The sequence below is a fragment of the Ictidomys tridecemlineatus genome, chromosome 5 (assembly GCF_052094955.1).
Source record: "Ictidomys tridecemlineatus isolate mIctTri1 chromosome 5, mIctTri1.hap1, whole genome shotgun sequence".
Classification (NCBI taxonomy): Eukaryota; Metazoa; Chordata; class Mammalia; order Rodentia; family Sciuridae; genus Ictidomys; species Ictidomys tridecemlineatus.
The window spans coordinates 122,686,946-122,708,021 of NC_135481.1; the positions used below are offsets into that span (position 1 = coordinate 122,686,946).

General features: G+C 48.5%; 1 protein-coding gene across 23 annotated transcripts in view; it reads left to right on the top strand.

Moving 5' to 3' along the window:
- Positions 1-21,076, top strand: part of Klc1 (kinesin light chain 1) — a 54,994-nt gene that overhangs the window by 24,812 nt on the left and 9,106 nt on the right. For 6 of the 23 annotated variants that reach the window (XM_078050983.1, XM_078050984.1, XM_078050978.1 and 3 more), the window contains exons 4-14: positions 1,956-2,034; positions 2,492-2,717; positions 4,563-4,650; positions 5,234-5,335; positions 7,514-7,687; positions 8,032-8,131; positions 10,176-10,225; positions 10,301-10,368; positions 11,642-11,750; positions 14,700-14,861; positions 20,508-20,638. In XM_078050983.1, the coding sequence (XP_077907109.1) occupies positions 1,956-2,034; positions 2,492-2,717; positions 4,563-4,650; positions 5,234-5,335; positions 7,514-7,687; positions 8,032-8,131; positions 10,176-10,225; positions 10,301-10,368; positions 11,642-11,750; positions 14,700-14,861; positions 20,508-20,638 (1,289 nt within the window). Of the gene's footprint in view, positions 1-1,955; positions 2,035-2,491; positions 2,718-4,562; positions 4,773-5,233; positions 5,336-7,513; positions 7,688-8,031; positions 8,132-10,175; positions 10,226-10,300; positions 10,369-11,641; positions 11,751-14,699; positions 14,862-18,488; positions 18,544-19,201; positions 19,773-20,507; positions 20,639-21,076 lie in introns of those variants that run through there. The other 17 variants (XM_078050985.1, XM_078050988.1, XM_078050980.1 and 14 more) reach the window with 13 other exon arrangements.

Sequence of the window (21,076 nt, forward strand, 5' to 3'; positions counted from 1 at the left end):
AATATGTTAGATTGGGAGAAAAGTTGAAGACAGTGAAGAGAATTCCCAAATCCCCTTTACTTAGTTCTCTCCAACCTTGACATCTTACATCAGCATACATTTTCTTTTTCTTTTTTTTTTAAAAAAATATTTATCTAGTTGTAGATGAATATATAATAGCTTTATTTATTTTTATTTGGTGCTGAGGGTCGAATCCAGTGCCTCATAGATGTGAGGCAAGCGCTTTATCACTGAGCTCCAACTCCAGCCCCAGCATTTGTTTTTCAAAACCAAGAAATTAACATTGATATGCTACTTTTGACTAAACTGTAGACTTTATTGGAATGTTGTCAGTCCTTCCAGTAGTGGACCCTCTCTGTTCTAGGATCCAACCTCTAGGACTTTACAGAGTATTTGGAAATGGATTTTATTTTATGCCTCTCTGGGTGCCAGACATAGTCACATGCATGATCAGTGTACAGTGAGTTCCACATTGGTGTCCCTAGTTGGAACCTTGTCCTAAGACCCCTGGGGCATCCTTGTGTGGAACACCAGCAAACCTGCACTTGCCTTCTACTTGGGTCACCATGACAAAATACCACAGGAGGTGGGAATCTGAGATCAGGGCTCTCTTCCTGGCTTGCAGTTACCTTCTTGCTTGCCCTTGCATGGTGGGGTGGAAAGAATACATATAAACCAACTCACTGGGTCCTTTTCTCATGAGGACACGCGTTGTATCACGAGCCTCACACTTTGGCTCATCTAGCTCTAGTCCCCAGGAGAAATTGTTGAGGTGATATCATTCTGATTTGTTAGACTTACTCTATCCCCCTTAGACTGCTATGGGAATAAGAGTTCATGGTGTCAGCCAGTGATTTACCTGCAACACTGCAGAGTGTTAAGAAGGGGGCTTCTCAAAGATTTTTAAGCTCTTTATTTTGAAAAAAATTCAGACTTGGAGAAGACAAGTTTAGAGCTGACTCTCATGAGCTATTGTTCCTTCTGAACCTTTGGGGTAGGAGGCAGGCACCTCATGTGCTGCCCCTTGCTGCTTCTGGGTGCAGTTCCCTAGTGAGGCTATTCTCCCGTAGAAGCCCAGGGACAGGGCTGGTTCAGGCACTCGAACATGACTGGGCACTTTTTCTCCTCTGCAGCCTGGATTCCTCTCTGCTAACTGTCTCAGCAGTGTCCTTCCCGGCGTATTGTCACTGCATCCTGGATCCAGTTTGGGACTGTGTGTTGCACACTGTTATCCCCACTTTTTAGCCCTCTTTCATTTGCAGCAGCCCTTAGTCATTTTTTGTCTCTAGTGACCTTGGTGTCTTAGTGCGGCCCAGCCACTTTAGCCAGTTTGGGTCTGTGTCATGTTTGTATTCTGTACTCCCAGAGGTACACTCTAAAAGTACGTGAATTTACCAGGTTTCACCTCCCAGCAGCAGTGTCTGCTGCCCCATGACTGCTAACACCTTTCCTGGGCCAGCTGTATCTGTTCCCTCATCCAGGATGCACTACCAGCAGTCTGTGGGGAGGCGGGATCACAGAGCAGAGACCAATAGCTCCCACCTGCTCTCTGGGCTCTTGCAGTGGTGGGTAAAAACAGAGTTCAAGCTGTGGCGATCAGAGGTGCTCCATAGTAGTCTGTTTGCAAATAAAACTTTATTTCAAATAAGCCTTGCTCTGCTTTGCTGGAGCCTTCTTAGAGCACAGGTGAAGAATTGGAGGCAGAGAAGTGTAGCCGTCTGTCTTATCAAACCCTGGCCTGTATTTACGTGTTCTGGTGTCTGCTCTCTCGAGCACTTCATTGTTCTGTTGAACTGATAGGTGGGCCACATGGCTGGTGTGGCCTGCAGGTCTATGTGAGCTTAAACACTGCCAATCTTTCCTAAGATTTTTAGTTAAATGAATTTTATGTTATAGATTTTCAGGCAGGATGTGTACTGCTATAGAATAAGAGATGCTTTGGGTCTCTTTTGTAGGAGGACAAGGACACCGATTCTGCCAAAGAGCCCCTAGATGATCTCTTCCCAAATGATGAGGACGAGCCAGGCCAAGGAAGTGAGTGGCAAGTAGTGTGGTTCATCATGTAGTCTACTGGAGTCCACTTTCTCTCTGAGGATGCTCCTGACAGTCAGTGGGAGCCGTAGCACAAAAGCCTCAGCACACACGATTGTCTTTGTCCCCTAAAGGTGTTTGGGGCTATGGTGGTGCGTAGGCTGGACCTAAGAACCAAATGTACACTCATGGTGCAGGTGTGGCCTGCAGGTCTTGCAGGTAGAAGAGGTTGGAGTTACTTCTTCCCATCAGTTTTACAGCCAGGAAGTCTGATGCAATTAGCAGCGGACAGGGCACCGTCCCTGTCAGGCTGAGGTTCTTTCCCATCTTGCCCAGGGGATATTTGCAGGTTGAATTGGCATAGAGCTAACTTGAATCAGAGGTAGTGGAAAAATGTCAAACTAACTGCCTTCTGTGTAGCTGTCCTGCCAGCCCTCTGAACTGTGCTTTCTCTGTGCAGTCCAGCAGCAGCATAGCAGTGCTGCCGCTGCTGCCCAGCAAGGTGGCTACGAGATCCCGGCGCGGCTACGCACACTCCACAACCTGGTGATCCAGTATGCTTCGCAGGGGCGCTATGAGGTGGCTGTGCCGCTCTGCAAACAGGCCCTGGAGGATCTGGAGAAGACTTCAGGCCATGACCACCCTGATGTGGCCACCATGCTCAACATCCTGGCCCTGGTGTACAGGCTAGTCCTTAGGTTTCTATGCTGAATTGTACCTGGAGATGACTTTTTTTGGTACTGGAGATTGAACCCAGAGGCATTTAACCACTGAGTCACATCCCTAGCCCTTTCTATTTTTCATTTTGAGACAAGGTCTAAGTTGCTTAGGGCCTCACTAAGTTGCTGAGGCTGATCTCAAACATGTGATCCTCCTGCCTTAGCCTCCCAAGCTGCAGGGATTATAGACATGTGCCTCCCTGCCTATCTGGAGATAACATTTTAATCAGCTTGCCCCTTAAAATATGTTTTATAAATTTGTGTGAGCTACTTTCCAATCTTTTCATCTGCTTCTCTTCAAATAGCCAGGGGTTACATACAAAATATTTAGCGAACTCTGTGGCAAGGGTCTCACTAAGCTGGAGTAGACATTGCCAGTATCTATCCACCTGGGTCAGCCTTGGTGTTTTTTGTTTTTTTTTTTTGGTGGTGCTGAGGATGGAACCCAGGGACTGGTGCATGGTGTGTGCTGGGCCACACACCATGCAACCACTGTGCCACACCCCAGTTCTTTTTTTTTTTTTTTTTAATATTTCTTTTAATTGTAGATGGACACAATATTTTTATTTGTTCATTTATTTTTTTGTGGTGTTGAGGATCGAATCCAGGGCCTCACACCTGCAAGGCAAGCGCTCTACCACTGAACTACAGCCCCAGCCCAATCCCAGCCCTTTTTAAATTTTTATTTTGAGACAGGTCTCACTAAACTTCCCAGCTTGGCCTTGAATATAACGATCCCCCTGTTTTTTGCCTCCCTGAGTAGCTGGGATTGCATTGGGATGCCCCTGTGATTTTAGAGTGAATTCCTAAGATGGGCCAGCGTGTAAATCATACTGCTGAACTACTTTTCAGGGGACAGTGCTGTTTGTCCTCCTGCTGCAGTATCTCCTATCTGGGTGGTGTTAGTCGACTATCTTTTTGTTTTAATTGGTATTTCTTTGAGTCATGCATACTCTCCTGTGAATTTCTGTGTGACTTGCCCATTTCTTCTCTTAGAATTTTAATGCTTATAGTTCTGCCTTTGTTTTCATTTTGCATCTGAATTTCTGGTGGGCTCTTCAAGTCCCACTATGCTGGGCCCTGCTCCTATAGCTCCTGGCCAGGTGGGTCTGGGTGGGTCTGGCCTTTGGACAAGCAAGCTCCAGCTGTGTTGATGCTGCTGGCTGGCCTGGCTTGGATGTTGAAGTCCATTCCTACTCATGCCAAATGTGGGCTCCACCCTTTTTAGACTGCCTCCGGTATTCTGTGTGGAGCTGCTGGCCCATGTAGTGCAGGTAGCAGTGTTGTCTCCATGGTCTAGAGGAGAGGCCAAGTTCAGAAACTGGTCAGGTGTGACCCAGAGCTTACCTTGCCCCAGTGCATGAACTTTTCTCTTTTTCTGTCACAACTAGATTAAAAACAACAATAACAACAAAACACACACACACACACACACACACACACATATATCTATATCTATCCATCTATATATACACACACACACACACACACACACCTGCACACACACACACCTGCACACACATACATACACATATACATATATATTTTTCTATATATTGAATTATATATTTGGAGCTTAACTTTAATTTCTGTAGTTCTAAAATTACATTTAAAAGGAGTTAGGAGACCGGCTGTAGCTAGTGTTAGAACATGTACATGTGTGGCATGCACCAGGCCCTGGGTCTAGTGCCAGCACCATTAGGTAGGTAGGTAGATGGGTGGATGGGTAGATAGGTGGGTAAGGATGTTGGTAGGTAGGTGGGTGGGTTTAGTAACCCACATCAGGACACTTATGATGTGTTTTTGATTCAGGGATCAGAACAAATACAAAGATGCAGCGAATCTGCTGAATGATGCCTTGGCCATCCGTGAGAAGACGCTGGGCAAGGATCACCCTGCGGTTTGTATACCTGGTTCTTTTGATCTTTTTACACTTTGTTTTTTGCCCAGTGTGATTTTTGTCCGGCTCACCCAGTGTCACACTCAACATCGAGGGCTGAGAGCCGCTTCCCAGGTGCACAGGTAGGGCTCTGCCTGGCAGCAGGCAAGCTCTGGTGCTCATGTACCAGTCACTCCTGATTTGTGGATCACTACCCCTCACCTGGCTCACCAGACATACTCTCTGACCCTAAATCAAATTGCATGTCCTCTTCTAGATTTGTTTCTCAAGAATCTGTGTGTTTTTTTTTTTTTTTTTTAATTAAAATCTGGTCAGATTTGCAGAGATCTATTTGTGGCTTTTGGAGAAATTGAAAAAAATCAAGGTTAAGTTGATGTTGATTTATTTAATCTTAGAACTGTGTTCTGCTGTGCTGTGTGTTAGTGGTGTGAGCAAATCACTGTTCTGTGGTCCTGAAATCACATTCCCATCAGTGATGAGTGCTTTGCTGCTGTGTGGAGCATGCCTGGGTCTGCTGGGTGTGTGGCTGCTGCTCCTGACGTCTCTTACCTACGGTCCTTGTGTCCTCCTCCTATGTTGGCAGGTGGCTGCGACCCTGAATAACCTAGCTGTCCTGTATGGTAAACGAGGGAAGTACAAAGAGGCCGAGCCATTGTGTAAGAGGGCCCTGGAGATCAGAGAAAAGGTGCGGAACAATGAAGAACTCGTGTTCTCTGAGATTCAGTTTTTTTGTGTTTTGAAAAGATTTTTGTTTTAAATTTTGAGAAATGAGCACTGTGATGAGTCATTGCTGATCATTTACTGAAAATAACTCATTTATAAAGGTTGATAAGCTGGGCATGGTGGGCATGGTGGTTCAGATATTTACTCTATAGTCCAACACTTGGGAGGCTGGGGCAGGAGGATCCCTTGAACCCAGGATTTCAAGACCTGCCTGGGCAATATAGCGAGTCCCCCTCTGAAAAAAATAAAAAGATAGCTTCCCAACAGAGCCTAGTTGGCCCAGTCAGAATGTGAGGCCCATTTATGGGAGTGTTCAGGATGGCACACTCCCAAGTGGCCCAGAGACAAGGGGCTCCTGAGCTGTACTGAACAGTGTTTGTGCTTCTCAGTAAGTTCACTCCATGTTCCTCTTACAGCTTAAAAAGTGGAGTGAGTCATTGAGGCCAAGTCATTGCCAGGTCATTGCCATGGGTATTTATTAGTGGCTGCTCCAGTTCATAGTGCTTGATATTGAACTGTGCTGGGTGTGATGGTGCACACTATAATCCCAGCAACTCAGGAGGCTGAGGCAGGAGGTTTTCAAGTTCGAGTCCATCCTGGGCAAGTCCTTTTCTCAAAATAAAAAGGACTGGCAGTGTAGCTCAGTGGTAGCATGCCCCTGGCTTCAGTCTCTACCACGACACACACATAAAAAAACCCCAAAACTAAAAACAAACAAACAAATAGAAACTAAAACTAGAAACTACTGTGGTGGTCTCTGCAGCACTGTATGAGTGCATCCAGATGGCGTTGAACCTGGTGTCAGTCCTGTCCTGGGTGCCTAAGAGTAAGTAATAGCTTAACTTGGCATTTTTTGTGATTGTTTATCAGTCATGCTGAAAGATTACTCACTTAATTTTGAGTCATGGCAAGGACTTTGGGGAGAAAGTGAAAGGGAGCTCATGGCTTGTGTAGGTAATATTTTGTCTTCAACACATGATACCTTATAAAAGAAAATGGACAGTTGAGTTGGCTGAGGTCCAGATCAGAGCACACAAAGGTAGCAAGGATCAGGAGCTCTATAAGATCATCTGCCAGTTGAGCTGGGTGTGGCGATGCACACCCATAGTCTCAGCTGCACAGGAGGCTAAGATGGGAGGCTCTGGGCAACACAGTGAGACCCTGTCTCAAAGAAGAAATAAAAGTTCTTCCAAGTTTATTCAGATATTTACTCTTCAATTTTTTCAGAGCCCCTTGCTTGGTTAGAGTCCCTGCCTTGTTGCACCGTCCACTAGTCAGACCTGGGGACCAGGGGCCCATCATCTGTAGATCAAGCAGTGAGAGAGGAGTGGGCAGGCTTAGGGCATGGCTGGGCACCGGGCATGGCTTTCCAGAGGAGGTCAGTGTTTGAACTGCATTTTGGATAGTTGAGTTCAGTTTCCTGAGCAGGGAGAAGTGGGGGTGTGAAGGGTGCAGGGTTGTGTGCTGTCTGGGGACTGTGTGCGAGAGGCACAGAGCTGAGGACTATGCTGTCAAGGTTCAGAGAGCCTCAGGGCATGTCTTCACTCTTCTGCACCTGGCACCTCTCTAGCCAGGGTCCTGTGATAGGATTGATGGACAGGGTGGAGGGTATGGTGGGCTGTCTCTTCCTGGGTGGGTCTGGCAGTAAAGGATGAGGAGAGGGTTTGGGTCATGAGACTCCCCAGAGAGAAGAGAACAGCCAGGTGACGTGCTCCCGAGGCAGTGGGGATGAGGCAGTGGGGATGAGGCGAAGGCTCCCTGGCCTTGGGGCTGAAGAGGGCCCTGTAGGATGAGTCTTGGGAGCAGGGAGACTAGAGAAGAGGGCCCAAGCAGCTGGGAGAGCATTTGGGCTCAGGTAAAGCAAGCCTTTGTGAAGCCCAGCTCTCTGTTTTCACAGTGTAGTGGGCAGTAATTTGCCTGCGGGAGGCTTGTCACAGGATGTGAGCACTTAACAGTAGCCAAGGAAAATCAGTACAGTCCTTCCTGCCCTCTGGTTATTTTTGTTTTGTAGCATGGGAGCCATTTAAGGATTTTTAAGTCTGGATGTGGAACTCGGCCATGTTTATGATTTAGAAGGATCCTTCCTACAGGAGGGTGGTGACACGGCTAATGTTTCCATTTTACCATTCTCTATTCCCAGGTTCTAGGAAAGGATCACCCTGATGTTGCTAAGCAGTTAAATAATCTGGCCTTACTGTGCCAGAACCAGGGCAAATATGAAGAAGTAGAATATTATTACCAGAGAGCCCTGGAGATCTACCAGACAAAATTGGGACCCGACGACCCCAATGTGGCCAAGACGAAAAACAACCTGGTATGTTACAGATGTGGTTGGGCATGTTCTGCACACCTGCAATCCCAGCTGCTTGGAGGCTGAGGCAAGAGGATTGCAAATTCAAGGCCAGCCTGGGGAATTTAGCAAAACCCTGTCTCAAATAAGGATAAATTAAAATTAAAAAAAAAAAAAAAAGGAAAAGAAAAGAAAAAAAAATGGGCTGGGGTATAGGTCAGTGGTGGAATTCTTGCTTAGCATGCTCAGAGACCTTGGTTCAATCCCAGAACTGAAAATAAAACAATACAAATGTTTTGTTATTTCACCTGTAGATGAAAATGTTTGTTTTATTTACATGTGAAAGACACTAAATATTTTATTTTAAGGCATCCTGCTACCTGAAACAAGGAAAATTCAAGCAAGCAGAAACATTGTACAAAGAGATTCTCACTCGTGCACATGAGCGAGAGTTTGGTTCTGTGGATGGTAAGAAAGCTTTCATGTATTAAAAAGTGTGATTTCCAACTATGCAATACCCAGTTCTCACAGTGTTTTCTAGATAGAAGTTGCTTTGAATCTCATGGTTTTCTAAATGAGAAGAGAGCATGGTCAATCAAGTGTCCATTCACGTGTTTGCTTGTTCAAGTGTCCATTGCTCAGTAAGTGTGGTGAGAGCCGTGCGTGTGCTTTGCTGGGTTTCCTTGGTAGCTCTGAGAAGACCTTCCTTGCTGAGGAACTTAGGGCCACCTACTTCTTAAGTCTTTCCTTGCTGCTGCTTAAGTTTGCTTTCTTTATCCACAGCCTGTACATATTAGCTTAGAGCACCTAGCTGCAGCCTCCACTCTGCCTAGGGCACTTCTGTGACCCCAGCAGCCCAGCCTATTGGCAATGTAACCTGCCATTTGTCTGTCTCAAAGAGCCAGGCCATATCCCCTTTAGATCCGTCAAGTGTTGCAAGTGCTTAAGACACAGTTGTGGATTAAATATTTCACTGAATTTAAACTGCTCAGTTAAATAATTGTGTTAGTTTTCCCTCACTGGGTGTTACCCAGGCTTCAGGATAGGGCCAGTTGGTGGTCTGGCATGCAGGGACCACAGAATGTGGGTCATTGATGCACATGAAGTGTTTTGTTTTTTTTACTGCTAAGGCACTTTTTATATAAATGTGTTGCATCCTAGAAAAAGAATTTCAGTATTTTCCTTCTTCACGGCATGGAAACAGGTGGTTCTGCCATTTCCTGGGTCTCTGTGTCACATCTGGAACTGGTCATTCCATGGTGTAACTTGGACTTCCCTAGCAGTTCCCCAGCTCTACTGGTGTCTTGTGTGAGACTTGTGAGTGTAACCTGCCTCTTGGCCACAGTGAGACGTGGGCTGATGGTGCTAGAGTGTGGGCCTGAGCGCTGCTCTAGGTGCATCAGCAGCACGTGTCTGTGCTTCATCAAAGCTGTGTGGGACAGCTGCCAGAAGCCTGTTACTTTTTCCTTTTACAGATTTTCTAGAAACCACTTTGGAAACATTTTTCAAGAATGTACTTTGTAGCCAAGTGCCATGGTGCAGGCCTGTAATCCCAGAGGCTCCAGTGGCTGAGGCAGGAGGAGCAAGAGTTCAAAGCCAGCCTCAGCAAAACTCAGTGAGACTGTCTCTAAATACAAAATAGGGCTGGGAATTCGGCTCAGTGGTTGAGTACTCCTGAGTTCAATCCCCAGTCCCCCCCCCCCCCAAAAAAAAAAAGAAGGAAAAAACCCCCACAAAAAATGTACTTTGTTTCTCTGCTAGTGAGTGGAGTGGTCAGTCCGCTGCCAAGGCTGCAGTAGGCCCTGGATTTGCCAGGCCAGGTGGTCTGGTGTAGCCATGTGGCAGGGTTGACTGTCCCGCTTGCTTGGAGTGTCACAGTTCACAGGGAGTATTCTGACTTACCAGCCACAGAGGTGCCAGGTCATCTCTCCTGATGCTCCTTTTCAAAAGTTCCCCTGGAGTTAAGTGATTTCTTGGATTTGCTGTCTGCTGCTGCTCAGGGTAGTAATGGGCAGTTTAGTTAGTCGGGCTCAAGTTTAAAGCAGTTTTCTTTACCGAATTTATTCTCCGTGCAAATCCTAAAACACAGGACAGAAAGGCCTTTTCATAAGCCTCATTTTTAAGATTCTTTTTTCTTTTGTGGCATGGGTTCATTGTCTAGTGGGAGGTATTCATGTTCTGAGCAGTTGAGACTTCGAAGGAATATTGATTTATATCTTTTCTGCTTTTGCTCCCCAAATCTTCTACTTTTTCTCAGACTTAGGTTTAATGTGAGGTGCTCAACTTCTGAGTGCTTCCAGTATGACATGAGCCTGCATCTGTTGGGTTGTTTGGCCAGGCACTTGCCTGGAATGCTTCTGCATCTCCTCCAGCATGAACTTGATCTGTCCAAGTTGTAAGGAGTAATACTGAAGAAGTGTTGTCCACAAACCTTGCAGTCACTGAGACCTAACAATTTCTGCTCACTGGGCTCTTGCTCTTCGGCTTACCGAATGTTGTTATTCTTCCCCAGATGAAAACAAGCCCATCTGGATGCACGCTGAGGAAAGGGAAGAGTGCAAAGTAAGGCTGGTTGAGTGGAGGGGTGTGGGTGCTCGGCCCTCACAGCCTTCATGTTAACTCTCTGTTATGGTTTAGGGAAAGCAGAAGGACGGGTCGTCTTTTGGAGAGTACGGAGGCTGGTACAAAGCCTGCAAAGTTGACAGGTGGGTCTGGTCAGCCAAAGACCTGTACTACAGAGAGGTGCTGCAGGGCTGTAGGAGCAGTTTGGGAAGGTCAGATGTGGGGATGTCCCCAGTGTTGGGTAGTCCCAGATTTCCCCCAGTTCCATTTATGAAATCCCACCATCTCTGCTAGTGGATTATTTGTATGCACACAGCCCACTATGGAAGAGTGGGTCTGCCCACTGCTGCTCTGTCAAAGAAAACCACCCAGTGGAAGGAAGTGTGGGACTTAAATGAGGAGAACAGCACTGAGGCAGCCTTGCAGCTCCCAGGGCGGATGTGCAGCAGATCTCAGAAGGCCAGCATTTGGAAAGCCTTCCCCAGCTGCTCGGGGCATGCTTTGCCCTTGTGGCTCTGGGGGTGAGTCTCCCAAGCCTGTGGTCACCTGCACTCACATGCAGCAGGGCTGCCAAGGCCCATCAGAGCAGTGCCCCTCGTCTGCTTCTATCTCCCTGTCTCAACTTCCTCCTTCTCGAAGACTTGGCTCCCCTCTTGTCTATTTCAGGAAAATAGACAGTACATGACAAGCACATCTCTTCTTCCTACCCCCTGAGTACTGGTCTTACAGATATGGGAGTGTACTGGAAAGGCCCGACATTGATGAGGGAAAACAGCTCTCACAGTACTCATCCGTACTGCAATGCTGCGGGGTTTGCTGACATAATAGACCTTCCTGTTAGGAGTTCAACTTGTCTGCAGTCTCCTCTTGCTTCTTCAACTCACACCTGTCATTAGCTGATGAGCCTCTAATGAGACAGGAGGTTATGACTGCAACATGGCAACCTTCCCTCAATCCTGCCCAGCACAGGCTGAGCTCTGTTTCCAGGGGCATGTGCTGACCCCTGAGTAGGCCAGCTACATGCCTCTGTGGTGGCCAGGGGACCATCAGCAGCCAGGCCCTGGATGGCTTCAGTGTCTGCCTGCTGTGAGCTTTGCTGGAAGCAGCAGGGTCTGACGGCGTTGGCAGTAGGCCTATTTGGGCTGGGAGTGCTCTTCAGAACGTTGCAGTTGAAGGAAGAACATGTCCCATGGCGTCCCCTGCCAGCAGACTGTGGGTGACTCCTGCTTGCCCTCTGTGCCCAGGGCACTGACAGTGAAGCAGGCTGTACAGCGCAAAGGGAAGCAAGGGCCTGGTATATGGCAGTACTCATCCGTACTGCAATGCTGCAGGGTTTTTCTAAGTTGCCTACCTGTGATGGTGGCCACCTAAGCCATGTCCCTAACAGTGCTGCATGTTGTATGCTTTTTTTTACAGCCCGACTGTTACAACTACTTTGAAAAACCTTGGAGCACTTTACCGACGTCAAGGGAAATTTGAAGCTGCAGAGACATTAGAAGAAGCTGCCATGAGGTCTCGTAAACAGGTGGGTCATCCTGCGATCAAAAAAAATGGAGTACTGACAGCTGTGGCAGTGAGCCGTGAGACCTTCAGCCCTGAAGGACAGATGTAGGGTTCTGTCCAGGTGAAGCGAGGCATTCAGAGCAGGCAAATACTCAGAGGCAGAAAGCAGAGCTGGGGAGAGGAGTGGAGCAGTTGCAGTGGTAAAAGGCCCCTTTTGGGGTGGGGAAAGTTCCTGAATGAGATAGCACAAAGCTGACAGTCACTGGCACTTGCCTACCTCTGGGTTACATACATTGCGTCTCTTTTTAAAGGAGTTAGATGAAAAAGATGTCTGCTTCATAGTTTTCTTTTTTAACCTGTCATGAAATCTCCTAACTGTGCACACTAGAGATGCCTATGGAGAGCAGCCCCTGTGTGTGCCCTGCATGGATTGGGCCATACACAGACTCCAGGGAGGGCATCCCTTCAAACTGCCTGCTCTGTGGCATGGCTGCTGTGGAGGCTGGCTGTCCTCCAGTGGCAGCTGGCCATTGTCAGAAGGCTAATAGCTTGGTTGGACCTTTTGCTACCTGATTAGTGGGGATTCTGTAAAGAAGCCCTTTTTTCCTCATCTAGGGATAAAACAACAGTGCTGAGACAGGAAAGATGCTGGTTCGTGCCTTTGAGCCACCAGTTCAGGAGTAAGGAGTTATTTTTATGCAGAGGTGTGTGTGTATACGTATGACCGTGGCAGTTTCTGTTTTGTATTTTTAGGGTTGGGGGACAGGTGTAGGTATTTTTTCTCTGACTGGAATACCTGTAGGCTATTTTTATAGTTGTGGGTTTACAGCCACTATTTTGCTGAGTGACGTGTCCTATAGAGTAGTCTCACAGGTGAGGAGAGAGGACAACATACTTGAGTGTGGGCAGAAGCCTTTCTTCCCTGCCCTGCCCTAACCATGCTCCTCCTCCTGGGCCCTCTCCATTTGCAGCTGGTGTGCAGAACGCTTCCCTGTGTGAAGAGAGGTCCCAAGTGGGGCCTGGGGCAGGGTTGATATTAGTCCTGTGATAGGTGGTGGCACTGGGGTTAGGCGACATGTGGTGTGTTTGGAGTGTGGAGCTGGGGGCTGAAGCAGTGCAGAGAAAGGACCTAGGAATGCTTCAAGTCCCTGTCTCTTCTGGGCTTGTGCCTCAGAGGGAAGAAGCCACAGAAGGCAGGGAAGGGGCAATGTCCACAGCAGGATGTCAGACTTGCTCACTGTGACCCAGGCTGCAGGGGGGGCCCATAGGGGTCTCCTGCTGGGACTCCGTGCACTGGGCCTCATGCAGACACCAAGGAGGGGCCATGGACAGGAGAGGATGCGTGTTCGTTCCGCTGGTGACTCCCTTTTCTTATTTTGGTACTGGGGCTGGAGCCCAGTGCACCACCACTGATCTGTGCCCCCAGCCCTTCCTATTTTGTATTTGAAGACAGTGTCTTGCCGCATTCCCCAGCTTGGCCTCCAACTTGGAATCCTCTTGGCTCAACCTCCTGAGTTGCTCATCACTTCCTAAGCTGTGAAAAAGTGCTTGTAAAATATACCTTTTGAGAGTGGCTGGTTGAAAAACATTTCTATCAAGAATAAATTTAGGGGCTGGGTATGTGGCTTAAACGGTAGCGCGCTCGCCTGGTATGCGTGCGGCCTGGGTTCGATCCTCAACACCACATACAAACAAAGATGTTGTGTCCGCTGAAAAACTAAAAAAAATAAATATTAAAATTCTCTCTCTCTCTCTCTCTCTCTCTCTCTCTCTCTTAAAAAAAAAAAAGAATAAATTTAGGGGGAGGGGCTGGGATTGTGGTTTAGTGGTAGAGCGCTTGCCTAGCATGTGTGAGGCACTGGGTTCGATTCTCCGCACCACATATAAATAAATAAAATAAAATTCATCAACAACTAAAAGAAAAATAAAAGTAGGGGCTAGGGTTGTAGCCCAGTGGTAGAGTGCATGCTTAGCATGTGAAAGTCATTGGGCTCCATCTTCAGTACCACATATGAATAAATAAAATAAAGGTATTGTGTCATCTACAACTGAAAAAAAAAAAAAAAGAATAGAAGTAAAGCCAGGCACAATGGCACACACCTATGACACCAAGGACTCTGGAGGTTGAGGCAGAAGGGTCACAAGTTCCAGGCCAGCCTCAGCAACTTAGTGAGACCCTGTCTCAAAATAAAAAATAAAAAGGGTTGGGATAGAGCTCAGTGGTAAAGTTCTCCTGGGTTCAATCCCTGGTTTTTTAAAAAAACACTTATTAGTTTTCAAGCATGTACCTGAGACACCAGGTGTCTCCTAGCATCCCGTGAAACTCCTTACACCTGAGGAAGTATAGGGCTCGCCCTAGTTCTCCACCTGGATTGTGTCATGTTTCAGACACTTGACCCCATCTCTCTCAGCCATCCTTCCATCCTTCTGAAGCATTTCAGATAATTTGTAGGTATCCATACACTTCCTACTGAATATTTCAGTATAAATCATTACCTAGAGCTCAGGATCTGTTTATAGCTTTCTGCCTCTTTTTTTTTTTTTTCCTTTTGTACCAGGGATTGAATCCAGGGTGCTCTACCACTGAGCCACATCCCCAGCCCTTTTTATTTTGTATTTTGAGACGGAGTCCCCCTAAATTGCTGAGGGTGGCTTTGAATTCACAATCTTCCTGCCTCAGCCTCCTGAGCTGCTGGGATTACAGGTGTGTGCCACCACACCCAGCCTCTTTACAGCTTTTAATTTGAAGTGGACACTCAGAGAGTGTGCCGCAGTCCTGAGTTGTGGCATTGTGGACACTGTGTAATCCCGACCTGTCATTATCATTAGGAAGCCCTCCCCTGTGCCCTTTCCTGATTTTTTTTTTTTCCTCCTGATAATTTACCAACTGGTCTTTTCTTGAAGTATCTGAGAAACCCCTGCTCAGACTTGCCTGCTAATGGGTCCCACGTTTCCCCTGCCTGGCTCACAGGGTCTTGACACTGTTCACAAACAGAGAGTGGCTGAAGTGCTAAATGACCCTGAGAACATGGAGAAGCGGAGGAGCCGGGAGAGTCTCAATGTGGACGTGGTCAAGTACGAGAGTGGCCCTGACGGAGGGGAGGAAGTGAGTATGAGCGTAGAGTGGAACGGGGTAAGTACAGCGCACAGCCAGCTGCACGGAGCTGGCGGGCGTGCTCGCGGCCCTCGTCCTTTTCCTCTCCTAAATCAAGTGCCTGCAGCGACCCACAGCCTCACTGCTGCTCATACTCCAGGCTCCCGCTTGCTTGCAGTGTAGCCTTTTCTTGGGAGCCCATGAGAGCTGCTTGGCTTACCCCTGAGCTCTCCATGCTGACTGAGTGTCCTGGCGACTCAAAGCATTGACCATACTCAGGTCTCGTGTCACCCCAGGAGTCGGTGTGGCAGACGACTAACTGGCTTCTCTAACTTGCCTGTTTCACTGCTAACTCAGGGCTCCCGACTTCACTGAGCTGGCTGCTCTGGATGTGTTAGAATTAACCAGGTCATCTTCAGAGAGATGCTGGAACTTGTTTTTAGAGAAGAACAAAAGTATCAGGACAAAAGCATCAGGGTGGCCACTCCTCCCACTGACCCACCTTAGTCCTGCCTGCCAAGTCTTCACTCTTGGGGCATCTGGTGATCCCACTCTTCACTGTTGCCTGTCCAGCTTCTCAGGTGGAGACTGCTTATGTTTGAAACAAGCAGAACCCCAAAAGCTGCACTGGCTGGCTCTGGGAACGTCCTCTGCCCAGTCTACCCAGTGTTGCAGGGAGCATGTGACCCCAGCTGCTTTTCTGTACATGGAACTGGTGTCCTCATCAGCAAGGATTTGCCATCCATGTACACCATCGAGTTTTTGAAGCTGCAGCAGTGGTTTGATTAGCTGCCATTGTGCAGTTTTGTTAAACTGCAGTTTGGGGCTTCTTATGTCTGTCTTATAAAGAATCCATTTGTTCTTCAGGATTTTCTTTAGCTATAGCAGATTGGTAGGAGCTTGCATCCCAACTGAGCAGTCTGGAAAGTGGAGCAGCCAGAGTTTCAGGGAGAATATTCTCTCCATTGTCCTAACCTGGCAGCTTCCTTGCTTTGGATCTTTCTGTGCCAAGACAACCAATCAGCATCTGCTTTGACTGCTGAAGCCCAGCTGGGCAGTGGTCCCAAACTGCAGTGAGAACAGGGAGTCCTCCTGCCTATGCCTGCCCTGTTGGAGCTGTGTACTGTACTCTTCTCGGCTGCTCTGTGCCTGCATGCTTTTCCAAAGAGGGGCCTGCCTGCTTGGTCTTCAACGTCTGCGTGCAGAGTTTGACTCTCTTGTATGAAGTTCTGGAGGAGTTTCTCTTGAGACAGTATTTCTAGGTCCATGTCTATATGACTCTTGTGGCAGTGAGACTGTGACAGCCCAGGGCTCCACCATGTCTTCAGGACGTGCTGGGGAAGGAAGGGGGGCTTCTCTTGTCCACCTGGGAAGGGGCTTGGGCACCTTCCCAGCTGGATGTGGCTGGAGGTGGCCACGTGGTGGGCAGCAGCGCCCCTACTCTCTCTTGTCCTGTTTCCTTTCTTACTTTGGATACATTATCACATAGGACATACCTGTGTGGTGACTTGGGGCTTTACTTTCTAAGTAGCACACTTGACTTCCAGACAGTGGTGCCTCAGGGTGCCTTGGCTGCAGTGTTGAGTTATTGAAACCATCTGTGAACCATAGGTCACCCAGTTCAGAGGTTCCTGAATGCGGCAGGGTGCCCTTCTTCCTATGGAGTGGCCAAGGCCTTCAGACTGCTCTTTGCAGCATTGAGCTCCCCTCCCCGGGCTTTTGATTTGCATTTTATTTTCAAATTGTACTTCCATTATTTTAAAGAGACAGTGGAGGCCATGTGCACACTCAGGCATTTCTTTTGACAGCTGTGAGAGGTGTGGTTACACGAGGAAGGGAGTTGACTTGGTTCAGACGTGAGCATGCTGCAGCCCAGTGTGTTCGTCTGACTGCACCAATGATCAAATGGTCTCTCCTGCCGACTGTAAGTGAAGGCTTCCTGGAGGTCACACAGCAGGCCATTTGAAAATCTGGCAACCACTGTGTGTCTCAAGATTTTTTTCAGGATTATGCATTTGAGATAAAACAAACTGGGTGTTGAGGCAGATGTCAAGAGTGCACCTATCATCTCTTACCTCAGATTTCAAGACTGCACTAGTCACCTCTAACCTCAGATTTCAAGTTTTTATTTTAAATTGTGGTTTTGCATAAATTTTTTTAATTTTTAGAAAAAGAATTTCTGTATCTGATAATGGGTGGGGTTGCTGGGGAGGGAACCCAGGCTTGGCCAGTGCCCCAACACTGAGCTTCACCCAGCTCCTCAGTGCTCTTCAAAACCTCGGAACCTGCCACGTGGGGGAAACCATCTGTCACTCTCTTGGGTTGTGGCAGCTTCAGCAGAGCCAGTGCAAGGCCTTTTGCTTAAGTGACAGTGGCCATTTCCACAGGACGTTAGTTTTTCTCAGTATTCAGAAGTGGCATAGAACAAAGGGTGCCATGGCCAGAGACAAGGCAGACGGTCCTGGTCATTGCCCCTGCGCTCCTGTCTGTGAGTCCCCTTTAGCGGGGTCATGTGAACAAAGGAGAAGGCTAGCAAGGTCACTGGCATGCTGAGGACTTGGGGAACATGGGTGTCAGGTCTGAACACTGGGGTCACTTGCTGAGGAGGCACAGCTCTCTTCTCTTGCCTGTGCCCTGCCAAGGCTGCGACTCCCTGGGGCTCCGCAGGCAGCTGGGGCTCCTGAGCCCCCTGGATTGAGCATAGCTGCTCCTGTCTGGGAACCCTTTTCTGGGTGAAACTGAGCTTCCTTGGCCTCTGTCCAGGGGCTTTGTGTCCTGTGAAGTGGGTGCTTCAGTCACAGGCACCACGGGGCCCTTCTGGGCTGTCCTGGGTTGAGGTCTACTAAGCCAGTGTCAGGATGCGCTTCCAGCCCCCTGTGCCCAGGGAGCCTCCATCCCCGGCCTGTGCTGGTTCTGCTGCCAGCTCAGAAGCTGCCCTGGTTGTCTCCTGTCTCCCAGGCTGCTCTTTGCTGAGATTTCACTAAGTTTGTAATATACTGAATTCCTCTTACCCAGGATTATTGGGGAAGGTGATAATGGTTAACTAGAAGTAGATTTTTATTTTTGAAAAATTACACTAGGAAGACAACTAGATTATGCCAAAAGGGAAATTTAAAAATTTCAGCACCTGCAGCCTCCCTGCTCAGAGGCCCTCTGTGCGACACGAATGTCTTCATGGCATGTAAAGAAGTGTCAGGATGCAGGGGCCCCCTTGTTCCCAGTCCGTCTGGTGGAGTTCTGTCCAGTCTCTGGGTGGTCACGTCCTTAGTTGGCACATGCAGGGTGGGGACCAACCCTAAGGGGGCAGATGTGCCCACCTCTGGCCCAGCCCAGCCCTGAGTACCAGCTGCAGACCTGGTTGCAGGGCTCATAGGAAGTGGTGGCAGGCCTGCACGAGTATCACCTCCCTCCCCAGCAGCTGCAAGCGTGTGTGTGTGTGTGTGTGTGTGTGTGCATGTGAGTGCGTACCCATACCCTTAGATCCTTCTGGACCCTGTGGTTAGCCTAGGGTCAAGCTTGGGGAAGGTGAGCACCTGCTGTGGGCACAGTGGATGGCAGGCACAGAGCACCAGCCTCCTTTCTGTGAAGAGCAGCGGGAACTTCTGATTTATTTCCTCCCAGCATTCTTGAGGCTTTGGTAACAAGTTTTATTTTTCCATTTTAAAGATGAGAAAGATGAAGCTCGGGCTGGTTAAGTGACTTGCTCAGCGTGAGCCCCATGGTGAGTCAAGTGGCTGGGGACAGGCCTGCATCTGGGCTCCCGTCAGATGCGGTTGTCCTCGGGCCAGACCCAGGAGGCCTTGCTGCCCGTCGAAACTCATTTTATTTAGGATGTCAACTGCATGTTTAAAATGTGCTGTCGACTTTTAAAATCAGTGGTTCTTAAGTTCTGAAATGTCTAAGATGTTAGTGTTTTTAAGAGAGTGGGAGTCCTGCCTGACTTGGGGAGCAGTCACAGTGTGGGGTACCAGGAGAGACTTAAGAGGGAGAAATTCCCAGGAGAGGTCCAGGTGGCCAACGTTTTGGTCCCAGCAGATGCCTTCCAGTGCCAAGTCTGCTCGACGTAGTTACTTGTGAGAAATTTCACAGTGGGCCTCAAGGAGATTTATGACTTTACAGCCCACACTCCCAGAATGCTCCCTTTACTCTGATGACCATCAGGAGTACCCACCGATATTCTGTAGGGTGCCCTGGGGCTGGGCACCTGCTCTCTGCAGGGCTGGTAGAAGCAGGTGGCAGAGGCAGTGCCCATTGCTGAGGGTGCACAGTGCTGTGAGAGCCGTGACCTAGAAGTACTGTAACCAAGCTGTGCGGAGCGTGATCTGCTGCCCTGTCCTTACCGCGGGTTCACGTGGCTCTCTCTCCTTTCTGTCTGACAGGCCTAGCCGCCCGTGTGCCTCTCACACTGCTCCTGCATGACGGGTGGCGCCTTCTCCGGCTTCCCTCTCTCTTCAGTGCTGCCCGCTGTGTCTAGCAGCCCCTAGGAGCTTGTCAGAGCTGCACCTCTGTGACTGGCCATTCCTCTCGGTGCTGCTGTCCTCTTGGGGGCTCCTGATTTCTGTATACATGTAGCTTTGCCAGATATGTATTTAGTAATAAGAACTGTATTAATAAAATCCATTTACTGTGTAATACACAAGTTCAAAAATTAAGAGCGATTAGCTGTTCACTCTGATTCCAGGTAGTTAGAAGTGTCGCACAGGAGTTACCATGGTGGCATGACGGTGACCTGTGGACAGTGGCGAGCTGTAGGAGTAGGGCATGTGCTGCACGTCCCCCTTGTGCTAGAGGCCTGGCGGGGCCCTGCAGGGCCTCCAGGACACGCTGCAGTAGTTTGCTGTGTAGTCTTGTGTGAAGTTTAGCGATTCTGCTCTGCTCTACTAATCCTCAAGTGCTCAGTAACGTGTGTATTTGTGTCTTTCTAACTTCTAATAAACTCACTCCGGCTGACCTGTGTCCTGCGTCTGTCTGCTGGGTCCATGAGCGCCGTGCTGCAGAGCCCCTGAGCCACGGGTCCCTTGGGTCCCACCGAGGGGCTGTTCTCAGAATAAACGTCGCTGATCACACACATTTCCTTCTGTGTCTGATTTCTGTTGGGTTCTGTCAGGAGTTCATTCCTAGTGTCTGAGCCGGTCACGGTGTCAGGTGGTCCCTCTTTACTTGCTTTCTTCAGGGTGTCTGAGGATGTTTAGTTATTTGTAGAAAATGAACATTGCACCTAATTTTCTCACTACATTGATACCAACATTGAAGGAGACCCTTCTGTTTGCTGGGTGCTGCCTGTAGCTGGAAGGGTCCAGAGGATTCACTGTCTAGACCAGATGTTCACCTGTTTATTGAACACGGGATTTGATTTTGGTGACATTCCTCGAAGCTGCCCTAGTTTCCTAAAGTGTGTGTTGTCCTTGTCTCAGGGCAGCAATCTAATTGACTTGCCTTGGGGAATGTGATGGCTTGGTTTCTGTGAGCTGCTCCGCACTCAAGGGGTCTCACTACCATTGGCTCATCTGTAATGAAACTGCACGTGGATGGATTTCTGTGCCCACGGCCAGTTGGTGGCTTCTCAGGACTAGAATGGCTGGGCTGAGCTGGGTGGGCTGGGCGGGCTGGGCGTCCTGGTCTGCCCCCAGCTGGGCCTGGGGGGGGGTCCTCCTGCAGCTTCACATTTGTTCACATTTTTTTCAGGATGGCACTGGATCTTTAAAACGCAGTGGTTCCTTTAGCAAACTCCGGGCCTCCATTAGACGCAGCAGTGAGAAGCTGGTTAGGAAGCTGAAGGGAGGAAGTTCACGAGAGAGTGAGCCGAGGAACCCCGGGTAACTATCTCCCCAGCCCTCCTGCCCACCCAGGCCCTTGCTCCTCACTAGGCCCCCTGAGGCACCTCCTGCATGGGCCCAGATTTAGCAACGGGGAGGGGTTTAGTAGGTTCCATCTTTGTCCAAGATGGAAATAATTGTAAAACTTCCTGTTAGAGGCCCAAAGGATTGATGCCTTCAAAAGAAATTTGTGGACTTCGATTTTGTTACATGTTCAAAGAAAGCCTTTGCTGGGAAAAGTGGGTATTGAATACTACAACACTGCGAGTTTGGAACTTGTTTACCCTTGATAGGCATTACTTTTTTTTTTTTTTTAAATTAGCATTAGTTCAAATCCTTTAAAATTTTAATCTTTCAAAATCACGTTAGCTATGACTACTTTAACTCTCATGCAGATATCATTATCAGGAGCAAAAAGGGTTTTGAAAGAAGGGCTGT